Source organism: Nyctereutes procyonoides, unplaced genomic scaffold (genome assembly GCF_905146905.1).
Source record: "Nyctereutes procyonoides isolate TBG_1078 unplaced genomic scaffold, NYPRO_anot_genome, whole genome shotgun sequence".
NCBI classification, from domain to species: Eukaryota; Metazoa; Chordata; class Mammalia; order Carnivora; family Canidae; genus Nyctereutes; species Nyctereutes procyonoides.
Window position 1 is genome coordinate 10,292,940 of NW_026575160.1, and position 16,495 is coordinate 10,309,434.

Below are 16,495 nucleotides of genomic sequence, written 5' to 3' on the forward strand. Positions count from 1 at the left end.
ATTTATATGTACTAATGCTCATATATAACTCACAGTAAATCCTCTCCCAAGGAAATAACTCCCAAGTCTCATCTAGACATTGCATCCAGGTCAAAGTTCAGAAAGTCTAGGAAACGAGTACTTCCCATCTGCTCCAAATGGCTCTCCATGGTCCAGCAATCTGGTTTTTTGTTTTTTTTTTTAAGATTTTATTTATTTATTCATTAGAGACACAGAGAGAAAGAAAGGCAGAGACACTGGCAGAGGGAGAAGCAGGCTCCATGCAGGGAGCCCGACGTGGGACTCGATCCCAGGTCTCCAGGATCAGGCCCTAGGCTGAAGGCAGCGCTAAACCACTGAGCCACCTGGGCTGCCCCATGGTCCAGCAATCTAAGAAAACTTTAAGTCAAGTTAACTTGCTCCAATTTACTAATATACAAAAAGATGGCATAGGAGAAACATAACCAAATTAAAATTATGATTCAGAAAAAGGGAGAAAGGAAAATCTGCTGTGGTCACTGGTCTGCAGCAATATGAAATTCCATGAGGCAGAAATAGAAACTTCTTTTCCTGGAAGTTTCTGGGGGCCTTCAGTTCTGCTTTCTAGGACACTCCTTCTGGAGCCTCTAGTATTGCTTCCTGGGAGCTTCCTTCTAGTCTCTGGTCTCACCCTCAATATGCCTTAGGGAACCCCGGGGAGCTGCTGACATTTCATGGCTTATATCCTGTTAGTAGCACAAGTCTCAGTTTTCTTCAGGAGAAAAATGTCTTTCCCTGTTTCCATAATCTTTTCCTTACTTCCTCTTCTGGACTATCCTTGACACAATAGGAAAGAAAATGCTACAGTACCTTTCTTTTTTATCATTCTAGTTTTGAGTAAAACTCTGATTTTACCTTTTAATATATTTGCTTCTTACAGGAAGAAGAAAACATCAAACTTCTCTATTACAATTCATCTGTCAATCTCAAAAAACCTTTATACATTTTATTCAAAAACCTTTGTTGAGCACCTACCACATGCGATATACTAAGGATCCCAGGTCCAAGGAGATCCTGGTCCCCATCTTGGTGTGGTAGTTACAGGGTATATATAATTGACACCACTTATCAAAAATATACATTTAAGATCTTTTTAATTGTATGTAAAACATACCTCAATAGAAATGGAGTCATTCAAGGAAAGATAATATAATGTTCAAGGTTTATTGTAGTATACATAGTAATTTCAAATAAGTTAAATTTAGAATGTGAATGTGACTACTCCATGTGCTGTTGTGTACCGGCCGGGATATTGGGTAAAGTGTATGGGCCCTCTGTGGAACTTGAAATGTTAACATTTTGTAGATGTTGTAATTGTATCATCTCATCGGTTGCAAAAATTATTTTTAAATGTGCCATGTTACCAGTACTAAGATCATAAGTTTTTAGTTAGCAACTCTAGGTTCTAATGTGATTTAGGGGAAATGACCCAAGCCTGTTTCATCTGCAAAACAGAAAGAATGCCCTACTTGACAGGATTATTGTGGCAAATGAATAAGTGCCAAGTCATAGCCAACACTCCCTTTCCCATGTTAACCTCCTTCCAACATTTTTTGATGTCAAATCCTTGGCCAGCACTATGTTACTAATTCTGGGTAACAGAAAAATACTGACTAGTCCTTTACAATGATCCATATTATGTAAGTTTCCAGTTCTCAAAGCATTTTAACTTAATACATACAATCCTACAATTCTTTCATTATTCTTTTGAGTATATACCATTACTAGGACCTGTACTAGCCTCTAAAGCTACAAATACAGTTCTGCATTTATGAAGTTTACATTCTAGGAGTGAGAGCCAAGATTATTTGCATGCACACAGATGGGTTAAAAGTTCTCCAAAAAAAGTGAGATGAAAATAAGGAAGTGATGGGGAAACAGACAAGTGTAGAGTTTGCTATTTTACAAACTCTCTTCTGAAAGAAGCCCTCTCTATCAAGGTTACATCTGGGCAGAGAATAAAGAGAGGAAGCCAGGCATGCGGACATCTGGGAGAAGAGTTCCAGCAGAGAGAAGAGCAACTCAGACACTAAAGTTAAGTACACGTCTGGCCTTACTGAGGAACGAGAAGAGATCAAAACAGCAAGAGTGGAAGTGAACATGGAGGGAAGAATCCTAGGCAATGAAGAGATCAAAGATGTGTGACCCAGATTACAGTCTTATAGGTCACAGGAAGTAAAAATTCAGAATTTATTCCCAGTGATAGGAAGCCACTGGAAAGTTCTGATGGGGGTGTGATTTTAAAAGGATCACGCTAGGGCATCTGGGTAGCTCAAAGTGTCCGACTCTTGATATCAGCTTGGGTCTTGATCTCAGGGTTGTGAGTTCAAGCCCTGTGTTGGGCTCCATGCTGGGCGTGGAGCTTACATAAAGTATAAAAAAATAAAGTGTTTAATTAAAATGAGAGGGTCACTGTGGATATTATGTAGAAAAGACTTTAAATGTATAGGAGAAGGAGGAAGGCTTCTTTGAGTCTAGGGCATCAGCTCTCAAACCTGAATTGTGTCAGTCTTCCAGAAGACTTGCTAAAACACATACTGAACACACAAAAAGGCATACACAACTGTAGCAGCTTTATTCCTAAAAGCTAAAAACTGCGAACACAGTTGTCCTCCATGTACATCCATGGAATACTACTCAGCAATAAAAAGGAATAAGGTGACACACACAACCTAAGTGACTACAAATAAATAGGCTAAGTGAAAAAAGTCAATCTCAAAAGGTTATTTATTAATTCCATGCATATAACTTTCTTGCAATGACAAAGTTAAAGAAATGGACAACAGAGTACTAGTTGCCAGGCGCTAGGGATGGGGGTGGGGTGTGGGTGAGGAGGGTTGGCTACAAAAGGGCAACATGAGGCATCCACAGGGTGATGGAAAAATTGACTCACCAATAATCAATACCCTAATACTGCACTGATAATTTTACAAATCATCATTGAGGGAAACTAGGTAAAGGTACACAGATCTTTCTGCAACATTTCTTACACTGCATGCAACTCCAGGACCATCTGGAAATACTAAGTTAATTCAAAATAACAGTTGAAGTAACTAAATCATAGAAACCACTAGGCCTCACCGTTTTCAGACATGAAAACATACAAGTTTCTAGGTGCTAGTCTGGCAACAGCTATGAGAAGCAATTTAGAAAATAACACCTTGGGGCAAGTCTTATTCCTATTTTGTAGAAGAAACTGAAGCCTCAAGATTAAGTGAATTCACCAAAGGCTAGAAACTGAGTGGCAGAACTAGACCTTAAACCAGATCCTATCAGGTCAGTACTTTTGCCTGAGCAAATCAAGATCAGGAATAATCTTAATTATAAGGATTCTCCAGTGTCTAGCACAGAAGAAAACAATGCGTCTTGAGTAGGACTGCACTGCTCTAAAAACAAAAATTCAATAAAACATAGCTTAATTGTAAACATCTCACAAACTTTAAGATACACACATGCAAGTGTGTACTAGTCTTAGCTCTTACCTATGCTTTGAACAAGTGCTTAAACTCTTGTCCCTTAGCTTCCTCAGATGGGAGATCCAGGAACTGGTCCCTTCCTACCCAACTCTGGATTTCTCACTGTAAAATCTACTGGGTTTTTAAAGACAGCTACAAATTAACTCTCAATGAACACAAAACCAGTTGTTTGCTATCCATGGTAGTATTTTATCAAAATGGATATCTGACAGTTTTTATTTCTCAATCTCAATTTCTGAAAATCCTGAGCAAAAGAGAGAAGTTAATGTGCACCACAATTCTAAGGAAACAGAAGTTCACAACACTAAAATTTAGCCATGGGGGGTGAGGGGGCACATTCTTAAGCTAGTTTATGGAATTTAAAAACTGTTAAAGAGTTTTTAGGAAAATCATTAAGTGCCTAGATTCATAGAGATATTGAAGCAATTACATTAAGTGCTTGCCAAAAACGACTTTCCTGCAGTTAGCTCTCTGGAATTCCACTTTAAAATCTCCTTATGCAATAAGCCTCAATAGTCTCCTAAGTCTCCATGGTAAAGTTAACAAAACTTGAGGAAATAGGCTTAAATAGCTGAAGGGTTTTACATCGGAAATAAGGAAGAATTTTTGGGAATGATAGCCCTGTCACCTGAGATTACATTCCTGATCATTCTCTAATTAAATACCGCCTGTTTAAAACATTCTGAGTCAACAGGCTCCTCCCAAATCCTATCATATCTGGTTTCAGGCCTACTTTCCTACATGAATTACAATTCTAAAAACTAAATAAATAGAGCTATTTTGTTAGATTTACGGAAAAAGCTAAATAGAAATAGGCTTCAAATACAGTTAATGGTCCAGGAAACCAGTACTGAAAACTAATTCCCATTAACTGCTTTAGTAGAAAGTGCTACTATTCTATGTAACTATCCATGGCTCTTGCCCAGACAGGTCTAATTTCCATACAGCAGTGAGGGAAATCTTAGACATATTTAACTGACATATAAATCAGACCCACAACTCCCCAAAGCCATTCCCATCTCTACCAACAGAGCCAGAGAATCCATTTCTTTCAGTAACAGCTTTACTCCAGGGACATGCAAGAAGTAAGGGCCAGCTCACCAAACTGAGAACTGTCTATATTCTTACTACCTTAGAAAATCCCAGAGGTTATTAATTCAATGCAAAAGGAAAATGGAATCTACATGTTAAGTGAATGGCCAGGAATTAACTTGAAAGTTCTATTTTTTAGGGTAGCATCTAGGCATATATATAAATTCACTGTTTTGAAAAAGACAAAAGGCTAAATTTTTACCTAATAGTCCATTATGTTTGATTCAAAAAGGACTCAAGACATAACATTGTTAAAAACATTTATTTTGATACAGTCTATGATAAATAAGTCAGTAGAAGTTCCACTCTTGCCACAGATTCATCTGAGAAGAGCCCTGTGCCATTCAACTGGTGAATGTCTGAACGGTGTCCCATCTCTTATCCCAGCCAGAGCGCACACCTTCCATGTTGTTCCTGTCCATTGATTGCTTCCAAATCCAGGTGACTTTTATCCCCAAAGTAAGCTAAAATGTTTGTGAAGAGGAGAAATAAATTAAACCCCAAAGTAAAAGTTTAAACAGTTTAAGAATTAGAAGATTATATACATTTACATTTGTGTTTACTCATCTATCAAATTCAGAGATACTAGGCAAGGATTGATCTCATTGAGCAAATAAAGAAAGATATATACTTAAAGAAATACAGGTTTGTTACTTTTGAGTGTGATTACCTATTATAAACACAAAGGAAAATGTAAGTTGAGGTCTGTCAAAAGATAAATGATTAATGATTTTCATTAACATGAAGGATTGATGAACCCACAATATAAAACTCCATCATTATTAGATACCACATCAGTAAAGCTGAAAATAACATTTACTGAATGCTTCTATGGGTCAGTACTGTGTAGAAAGTTCCCAACTCTCCCACCCTTTATTTTAACTACAGGGAAACCATGGTTTTGAGATGGTTACCTATCTTAAGTGGCAGAGTGGGATGTAACCCAGGTGCTTTTTTTTTTTTTTTTAAGTAGGGTCCACACCCAGCATGGAGCCCAATGAGGGGCTTGAACTCATGACCCTGAGATTAGATCAAGAGTGGGATGCTTAACCAACTGAGGCACCCAGGCACCCCTGACACAGGTGCTCTTAACCATTACAACATAAACATCCCAGGAGCAATTACTAGCCTTAATTTCAGCCTCAAATAAATCTTACTTCAAACATTCTGGCCAAATTCCTAAACCATATCCTAACTAAGTAACACGACTCTGGAGGAAGACTAGAGGTGTTTTATTTCTAAGTCTTGCTGATTAAAAATGTGGTTGCTAGTAATATGACATGTAAAATAAAACTGCATTACAAAATAACTTGAATATTCTATGAAGTTTTTTTTTAAGTATTTCCCTTTGCCTAGGAAAAAGCCCAGCACTCATCCATTTCTAATTCTCAAAAGTGTATTAAAATCTTCCATTAAACCTCAAATATTTGTGCATATGGTTGATATAAAAATGAACTCTTCATCTATGAAAGTCTCCTTCTCAGTGGTAATGAGCATTCAAAATAAAGAAAAAAGATCTTCCTTGGCCTTACATAGACAATGGGAACAATGATTCTCTTAGTTAACCTCAGTGTTCATGTATTTTGTCTAAATAATGTTTTACTAATTACTCCTCCATGTTTGTTAAAGTATTGCATTTTGTGTATGGAGTCATTTCAACCAACATTTGCTGACCACATAGAAGGTGCCATCTGGGTGAAAGAGGACAGATACTAAGACCAATGTGGTTCTAACTCCCAGGAACCCAACAATTTAGCAAGGGAAGCAGACAAGTAAATCATGAGCTAATATTTAGATAAGTATTATACAAATAAATTTATGCACAAACAACAAACTTGACATTAATGAATAATAAATTCTATATTAATAAAACATTTATATTAATAGTAATTCTAGCAGATATCGTTTTGTCCCTTTCAGGGTCCAGTACAGGTAAGCCAGGAAGGCCTCTCCAGTCAGTTTCCACAACAGAAGCAGCATGGTATATGAAATTCTAAAACTGAACAACCCTTTCCAGGCACTCTATCAATTCTCCCCTAAATCTCAAATACCACTGGAAGAAAACTAGAAGATGCCCCTAATGACGGAAAAGAATGAAAAAGCACACCAGAGAGGAGAGAGCACTACTAATAAGGTGTATGGTGAAGAAATGAAAATGCAGGGGGTGGCTTCTCCATCCAGAATGCAACTTTGAAGGATCAACTCTTCGTGGGATAACTGAAGCCAAAAAAAGGTACAATAGAAAGTCACATTCTAGTCCTACCTCTGGATCCTCAGCCACCTGGGGCACAAAAATGCTATTTCCCATCTTGCAGATCCTATCTAAAAGTCCTACCAGAAGATGCAATGTGATATTAATTCCTGTCCAAAAAAACACCAAGAGGTCAGAGGCAATTAATTAAGTTAATCCAACTCTTTCTTGTTGGCAGCTACTTTAGGTGCTTACAGGACAAAATGTAATGTAAATCAACAACAAGCATAAGTAAGGCAGAGAATGATGCACACAAACAAGTATTCAGAGAGTTTTCAGCTAGAAGGGGGAAAAGATTTAAGGAAGTGATGACATTTGAGATTGGGCTTTTCTAGACATAGGTTTTCACCAACCTATGGAAACAAGAGAAAGAGCATTCCAGGTTGAGGGAGCACAAGCATTGGGATAAAGGCATGAAAATACGTGGTTTATTCTGCGACAGCATGCAGTATCTGGTACCTAGAACAAGTTCTCACAGAAGAAAGAAGTGAGGTAAAGAAGATGACACACAAAAGATTAAAAATTAACAGTTAATTGTTCACTTGCCAAATACTCATAACACTTTATATACAATATTTTTATTCAATCCTCATGAATACTTTATGAAGTGAATATTATACCCAACTTACAAAAAAGGAAACTTCACTCCAGAAAGGCTAATGGCCTCTTGGGAAAAGGTATTAGATGATAATTTCCAGTACCTGAAAAATGTTCACATTACTTGACCAGGTTGTCCCTTCTCTGATGTTTCTTAAGGTAAGAAATCCCTATGAAAAGAACTGCTCTCAGGTCATCTGGCTAGTAAATAGCAGGTACATTACCTCAAGTCCCCATTTTACAGTTCAAAAGGAAGAGGCTAAGAAAAAGAAATATAGTGGAGATCTCTGAAAGCAGTTTTAAGAAGCCACACCACAAATGGTTAAAGGGAGAGGAAAGTGAAGAAAAGCAGCAGCAAATTACTAAAGAATTTTATCAGGGAAAAAGAGATTAACTACAGAAATGAACAAATTGAGGGGCTCCTGGCTGGCTCAGTCATTACAGCATGTGATTCTTAATCTCAGGGTTTTAAGTTCAAGCCCCACATTGGGTGTAGATATTACTTAAAAACAAAATCTTAGAAATGGACAAGTCGAGGGCACATACAGTAGAAACTTATAAGAAAAACCCCTTCCTCTGATAAAGGAGAGGTCAGTTAGACAGAGGGGGTGAAGGAAAATTCGTATCAGATGGCACCACGATAAGAAAAGAGGTAAGATTATCTGGGAAAGCCCACAGGACCCAGTGGAAAGAGTGTAGACTTTGGAGACAGATACACTTCACCACCTATCAATTAGGTGACCTGCTCTGAAGTACTGAAGTGACAACTAGAGATACTGTATATAAAGCACCTAAAACAGTTACCTATGAAAAGTACCTGTTATAAGTATTACTATTACTTTCTGCCCATTCTAGAAAAAAAAGTGGCTTAGAGTAGGAATCTGAAGAAACAGAAAACCTAGAATAGCCAATGCAAAGTCTATTAGGGCAATCCAAAAGAAAGATCTGTAAGACAGAGGGTCAAGATGAAATCACATAGCACCTGTACAGGTCCTGGTCACCAACGTGACATAAATATCAGTCTTTCCTACAAAGCAAACCTGCCTGTTTCAGATTATATATATGTATGTACATGTAGACACATACACATACAGCTTTCACAAGTATACATATATACGTACACTTGTGAGTACATGAATATGTATGGCGTGTGTGTAAAGTTTTCACAAGTGCTTATCCAACACTGTCAAGACTGTTTCTGAGAAAGAAATCTGACAATGCATTTTCAGAGTCATAAATGTTTATACACTTTGACTTACTACACCCATGAGAATTTATAAGGAAATAAATCAAAACCTATAAAATCTATCTAAATATCCATTATACTGTTATGTAAATTACTGAAAAACTGAAAAACCTAAGTGATCAACAAAAGTTAAAAACATGGGATACCAACTGTAGTTTTAGGTGAAGAAAACAAAATCCTATATATTCTTGTTAGAATGATCTAAAAGACTGTACTTATCTGAATGAGAAAACAGAACAATGGATAATTAAAGAGTTCATTCACCTCTCAAAATGGTAGGATGATTAGTTTTTTCTTGTAAATATGTTTCATTACAGTTACAATGTGGTAGAGTAAGTACAAAGTAGGAAGGAGATAGAAAGCAATTAACCTAATAACACAAGTTAAACTGTTCTGCAAACTGCTGCAGTTTCCCAACAGCCCAAAACTATACTGACTAGTACAGCCCCATTACAATGCCTACAACTATGACTCTTGCTTCCCAGTGATCTAATAATTGAACTAATTTACTAAGTACTAATAAATGAACATTTGCCCTGAAATATTTCTTTGTAAGAGCAGTACCTCAAAACAGTCGGTTCAGGCATTCCAGGGTCTGCACCTCTCTTGAATCCTGGGGTAGAGGGGGAAGGAGAGAGAAACAGAATAAATTATAGTTTAAAAACCCTAGCAGACAAAACATTTATAATTGTTTCTCTTCAACCTACAGTAGCTAGAATGATCTAATACCATCTAAATTTACCTGTGTGCTACAGAACAGTCTTGAATTTTATTTTTTAAGATTTTATTTATTTATTCATGAGCAGCACACAGAGAAAGCCATAGACACAGGCAGAGGGAGAAGCAGGCTCTGCAGGGAGCCCGACGTGGGACTCGATCCCAGGACCCCAGGATCACGCCCTGGGCCGAAGGCAGACACTCAACCGCTGAGCCACCCAGACATCCCTAGTCTTGAATTTTAACTAGAGTATGAGATTATGTCCAGGACTAATCAGTAGGGAGGACAAATAACCTTATTCTTATATAATTGTGTATATATTAGCACCATAGCCTAGAGCATACACTTTCATTCTTAGTCATTACCCAGAAAAAAGATGACACAGCTACCAAACTATACTAGATAAAAAAACTACAAAGAGCAAAAAAGACTTTTTTAAAACTACACTTTTAAAAAACAATTGAGGATACCTTATTTTATACCCCACAAACCCCTTTTTATAAAGCAACAAACGTTGGAAGAAAAAAAGAGTGGGAAAAAAAAACCAAATTAGTGTTTAAAAACCTAATTAAGCCAACACTTTTATTACAAGTATGATCATATAAACCTTTTGCCATTTAAAATATATTTACTAATTAACTGTATAACATATGCTAATTTGCTGATTGATCAAAATTAGAGTGCATCAAGAACTGTGGGGGTATGAATTTTTACCCCATTTTCAAGACAACAAATTAGCCTGCCAGTTTCACAGATGCTGGTAGAAGACACAAAATCCTGAGTCAGAAACAAGGGAGAGTTTATTACTCCCAGCAGTAACTATAGTTAAAATGTCATCATTTTTCGATAAACCTTGAGTTTAAGGAACCAGTCTGTTGTAATGGGCAGTGACCACTGTCTCCCCATTGTTCTAAAAGGAGATACTATTTTCCTTTTTTTTTTCTTTTTTGAGATACTATTTTCCAAGGCTGTTCACTCCACAAACATCCTTAAGAATATAAGAATATGGAACAAAGGGTGGTCAGAACCTCTGCTCACAAGATTTGTAGAAATTCAAGACACCATGAAAAATTCTCTTCCAGCAGGTGATTCACTAAAATCTTTGTGTTGGTCAGTTTCCAACAGATTCTTTATCATGTCACTGTCTGTTCTGCTTTATAGCACTTTATGCCCATGTACTCCCTGAAGCCCTAAAAGTTATATATAAATCTAAATTACACAAGAAATTCAATCTGCAGTTTTTAAGTTTTTGTGAGAGTGTAGATGGAGAAGAAAAAGAAACTACCTGGGAACTAGGTTAGAAATGAAATTAAATTTCTAGGACGTGAGAAGAAAAAGACAATGATTAACAAGGAAAAAGTACTGAAAAGACAGTTCTAACATTACGGTCAACTGGAGTGGAAGCTAGGTTGAAAATCACGGTAATGGCAGTCCTAAGAACGAGAATACAGCCAGTGTGCACAAAAAGAAAAATAAACTCTAGGGTAGGAAAAACAAACAAACAAACAAACATTCTCTTCAGACCAAAACCCTTGATACACAGAATGTAGCAATCAGCTAGTTTTCTGGCGTAGAAAAGCAATCACAAAAAAAGGGAGAAAGATGGAAAGGTATAGGTCAAGACTTATAGAGCAGCAAAGAAACCAGGGGAACCAAGAAGGCAAGAGCAGGCTATAAAAGGAGCCACAAACACAAACAAAGGAAGAGGAGGAGGAACAAAGAAAGGGAAGAACCAGAGTGCCCATATCTTTCTTAGCTAAAAGGAGAGCTGGTCCTAGTGCTTGACAATGAAGCTGGCCCTTCTACCATCAAGTAAACGCTTGAGGGGTGGGGGAGGAGATGGGGGAACACGGCCTGCAAGAAGAGCAGGCTATCATAATTACCTGGTCCAATCCTGGACACTTATACAAAGTCGCTAAGATCTTGGAGGTTAATGCTTTAAAAGGGGGGAGAGGGGTTGAAATGGATGGGAAAAAAGGATATTTTTTAAGTCCTCATAGAAGTCCCCAGATTATCCGATGGTTTGCGAATTTCATGTGGTAACTGGAGCCAGGCCACCTGGAAAACATCCGGCATAATCAAAGGCTCCAACAAGATTAAGAGCGCCTGTGCTTTACCTGGAACAATGCAGGACACCTAAGACAAATAGGAAGGACTCTTTTAAAGAGTGTGAAATTGAGTCCTAACAAAATTTCAAACTTTGTGCCAACTGACAGCTGGGGCTTTTTCCTTTCCACTACTGTTGTACACCTGAAACTAACATAACATTGTGTCTCCTACACTTTGATGGTTCAAGAAATTAAAAATTGCCCATGGCTAGAAATAGGATAAAATCCCAATGTGCAGCCCTATAGGTGAAAATATTTGCCTAGGCTGTCCATTTCTGTTAGGAAGGCCGTTAGGTTTGAGGTAGGTGTTAAGGAGAATGACTACCATGACTTCAAGTGCCTTAACCTCAGATGCGAGGCCTTTCGGCCAAGCGTCTGCAATTTCATATCGTTGGAGCCTTCGCTGTATCCCTGGGGGTTGCAGCTTTCTAGAAGTTTGCTGTGGCCGAACCAAGAAAGAAGGCATATGTAGATTTCTACAGAAATTATGATTCCATGAAAAGATTTTTGAGGAGATGAAGAAGGCCGATATCTTTCAGAGTGCAAAGTGAATTTGGAATATAAAGAATTTCTTTGGATTGCGTTTCATTGAAGCTTGTCACTGACTGTCCGGGGTTCCTGAACTATGAAACACGAACACTGGGTTATGGAATAGTTTCTCTTAATAAACAACTAAAAAATAAAAAAAAATTTTTTTTTCAAAAAAAAAATCTAAAAAAAAAAATATTTGCCTGGCACTTAACAAATCTTTGCGGTACAGCATAGTGTTTAAGAGTATGGCCGGGGTGCCCTGGGTGGCTCATCCCTGGCTTTGGCGCCACCTTCGACCCAGGGCGTGACCCTGGAGACCCGGGATCAGGATCGAGTCCCACGTCGGGCTCCCCGCAGTCTGCTTCTCCCTCTGCCTGTGTCTCTGCCTCTCTCTTTCTGTGTCTCTCACGAATAAATAAATAAAATCTTAAAGAAAAAAAAAAAAAGAGTATAGACCCTGGTGCCCCATTACTTGAGTTCATAGCTCCCCAGTGAACAGCTCTGTGGCCTTCAGCAAGCAACGAAATTTCTGACTCGATTTTCTCACCTATAAAATGGGATCTATAACAAAAATCACCCAAACTGTTCGCCGTACAGCTGAGAGGCAGAGAGAAATCCAACACAGACCGTCGCACACAGGCTCCAAGGCAGCGGCACACCCACGAGGTCTACACGCCTCTTTCCACTTAGGACCGACCACCTGAAGAGGGGGGGACAAACGGCCCGACGCCCCCCCCCCCCACCACCACAGTAACCGAGGGAATGAGCCGCTTTCACGTCTCCCAACTATCCTCAAAGGTAGAGATCACCTCCGTTTTACAGGTGGAAAAACGGAATGGGAGGGATTACGTGACTTGTCAAAGACGGTTAAGAAACAGTAAAGAACAGAACAGGGGCTCGAACTCCGGTCAGAGCGACCCCCCTGACTAGACAAGCATCCAAGGACGTGCACCGCGTGGTCCGGCCTCCCTCTCCCGCCCTGGAAAGCCAAAACATGAAGGCGAGGCCTCCACACGCCCTTTCCTCCCGGCTTCTCCCAGGTTCTCCTCCTACTGACCCAGGTAAATCACGAGAGGAATAAAGCCCCAGCGGATGGCAAACTGGCCGCCCTTAAAGAGCTGCTGCAGCCTTTGCTTGGCCTCTTTGCTCAGCTTCACCATGGCGACGGCGAGGGCGGCGCAGCGACAACTCTCTACCCCCGCGGCAGCGTAGGGACCGCCGAACAAGGAAAGAGATGCGCACGCGCCAAACTCGGCATTTACGGCAGGAGTCGTGAGCGTCGCCGGCAAAGGTCGTAATTCACTGCCCGACCTGACCTGCCACAGGCGCCACCTGCGGACGGCGCATGCGTGGCTCGTCCCAACCCACCCTCCACCCCACGTCTGCTGAAAGTCTGCATTTTACTTTCCTTACGTTTTAGGAGTCGCCTGTTTTGGCTGATTGTGGGATACTGGAGGCAGTGCTCTTGAGCCTCCTTCAGCCTGGAATGCCCTTTCTCTTCCCACAGTATTACCTATTTTTTTAAGGTGCACCTCCAGGTGTTCCTCGCTTGATGCAGGAGGAACATTAAATTCAAAAGGAGTGTGGGGTTTTTTGTGTGTTTTTTTTTCCCCCCCGGCTCTTAGTCTGACTTGCTGTGTAATCTTGGACAAGCTACTTAACCTCTCTCAGTATCGGTTTCTTCAAGTGAAGGCTGAGCTGCAAGGGAGGTTATGATCCATGTTTTCTTTGACTCCTCCGGTGTTTGGTGGTTTTTCTTATTTAACATCATATATTACTTGCCAAATTTTTTTTAAAGATTTTATTTATTTATTCATGAGAGACACACACACAGTGATTGGCAGGCTCTGTGCGGGGGCCTGATGAGGATGTACTCCTAGGAAGTCTGTTACTGAGGGATAGGACCTGGCCATTGGGTTGCCCTTGAAGTTTCCCAAGTTCTCAGCTTGTGATTCAGTAACTGCCTGACCACTGTTGTTATTTGAGTTTTTGACCCTATCCTAGGACTTCTTGATCTGTAAGGGTGTAGGAGATTTCTAAGGCCTTGTCCCTGAAGGCTTTCCTGGATTATTCCCAAGATCCATCATGACATTTTCTGTCAAACTCTGAAGGTGCCCAGTGGCACTGAAAATTTCACGTGGCTTTATGGCTATTCCTGTACTTGGCTCATCTTCATGATAATAACCTGTGAATTCTACGCCTGTCACTGTGTTAAGTGTTTCAAACACAACAGTTGATTTTAATCTTTGAAAGAATTTAAGATTGCATTGCATTAAACTTCACTAATTACTGTAAAGAGAAATATATATATATATATATATATATATTAGTCCTCGTCTTACAGATAAGGAAACTGTCTCTCATCTTTTTATCCAAATGCCTGATACATAGTAAGGATACATTTCTTTCAGTTAGGCTAAACAAAGCCAAAGTCATTTGCCTTCATCAAACATTCATTGAGCCTTACTGTATGCTAGGAACTAGAGATAGAAGATTTTTGTTTAAAGGCATTGCCCTTGAAAGAAAGAAAGAAAGAAAGAGAAAAAGGAAGAAAGAAGAAAAAGAAAAGAAAAGAAAGAAAGAAAGAAAGAAGAAAGAAAGAAAGAAAGAAAGAAAGAAAGAAAGAAAGAAAGAAAGAAAGAAAGAAAGAAAGAAAGGCATTGCCCTTAAGAATTTAATGTTTGGGTGGAAAAGACCGGAGTAAATAGATGATTGCAATGCAAAGTGAATGTGCTAAGTTTTATAATAAAATTATACACAACATATGATGGGAAGGCAGATGAATTTTAGGAAGGGAGAGCTAGCATTGTGAACTGAGAGGATCAGAAAAAACTTCATAGAGAGGATGGAACCTGACCTTGATGAGTTTACAGGTCCAGAAATTCAATTTTATCTATTGAAGTAAAGACTGACTCCTTATCTGCAGCTTTGGCCTCTCTAGTTTTCCCTCCAAATTCAATATCCTATTTCAGTACTAAATCATTAAAAGATATATTTAAAAACACACACAAGAGATTTCTATAATAATCATCATATATTTGTTACTATGTGCATAGAGAGAAAAATAGAGAAATATACTTCAAACTCTTTGTAGTAGTAATTATTGTTTCAGGGGACAGGGGAAGGAATTATTGGAAATCTTCAGTTTCCATGTATATATCTCTGTATGTGTTGTTTTTCATAATGTGTGCATACAACTCTGATCAAAAGAAAAAACAATAAAGGTGGATTTTAAAACAAAATAAAGCCCTCCAAGGACCCCCAATTGCTTTTAGGATAAAAGATTAAAGATCCATTGCATAACCTACATAGTCTTTGAAAGCCTCATATTATTTCTCATCTCTGCTGTTACCCCTGCCAGACATGTTTTCCCACACCCTCTTCTTTTGTAAGAGCCAGTTAAGTATCTCCTCCAAGATGTAATCTCCTTTGACTTGCTCCTGCTCCTGTCTAGGGCAAGTTGAGCACTCTGTCTTCTCTGTGCTGCCACTTTTGAGTTTATTTATTATTTAAATGCCTATCTCCCCAAGTAGATTACAGGCAGAAACTCTATCTCATTAATCCTATATCCCCAATGACTGTATTTATAAACACTCGTAGAATTGGTGTATGAATTTCATCAGGAACTAACAGCCTTAATCATGCTGCTTAATCAACCACAGAGCTTGGGATGCCTGGGTGGCTCAGCGGTTGAGTGTCTACCTTTGGCTCAGGGCGTGATCCCAGAGTCCCAGGATCGAGTCCCACAACAGGCTTCCTGTATGCAGCCTGCATCTCCGTCTGCCTGTGTCTCTGCCTCTCTCTCTCTCTCTCAAATAAATAAGTAAATAATAATAATAAAAACCAAACCACAGAGCGTGTACCTAAATGCTTATTTGTAAATTTACAATTAAGGATATCTTTAGCAAAAGAACTGGCATTCTCCTTCCTAGTGAGCATGAATACTTAGACAATCAATTAGAAATGATAAATTGGGCACCTGGGTGGCTCAGTTGGTTAAGCATCTGAATCTTGATCTCAGCTCAGGTTTCAATCTCAGGGTCATGAGTTCAAGCCCCACGTTGGGCTCCATGCTGGGTATGGTGCCTGCATTAAAAAAAAAAGATAATTAATACTTACTAGGCACTTACTATATGCATACACTGTGCTAAATGCACACATGCTTTAACTCATTGAATCCTCACAGCTTTATGAAGCAGGGTCTGTATTTTCATTCTCATTTTATAAATGAGGAAATTGAGGCAGAGGGAAGTAAATCTTCCCAAGTTTAGGAGTGCCTGGGTGGCTCGGTTGGTTAAGCATCTGCCTTCAGCTGAGGTCATGGCCCCAGAGTCCTGGGATTGAGACCCACCTAGGGCTCCTTGATCAGTGGGGAGCCTGCTTCTCCCTCTCCCTGCTGGTCCCCCTGTTTGTGCTCACTGTCTCTCTCTCTGTTAAATAAATAAAATCGGGATCCCT

At 39.2% G+C, this 16,495-nt stretch overlaps 1 protein-coding gene across 1 annotated transcript; it reads right to left on the reverse strand.

The window, feature by feature from the left end:
- Nucleotides 1-4,829: 4,829 nt before the first annotated feature.
- TOMM7 (translocase of outer mitochondrial membrane 7) lies at nucleotides 4,830-13,273 on the reverse strand. Its single transcript, XM_055314852.1, has 3 exons — nucleotides 13,095-13,273; nucleotides 9,245-9,293; nucleotides 4,830-5,050 (listed from the first exon to the last, which is right to left on the reverse strand). Exons 1-3 carry the CDS (start codon nucleotides 13,195-13,197, stop codon nucleotides 5,035-5,037), a joined length of 168 nt encoding a protein of 55 aa, XP_055170827.1. The 5' UTR covers nucleotides 13,198-13,273; the 3' UTR covers nucleotides 4,830-5,034.
- Nucleotides 13,274-16,495: the final 3,222 nt, after the last annotated feature.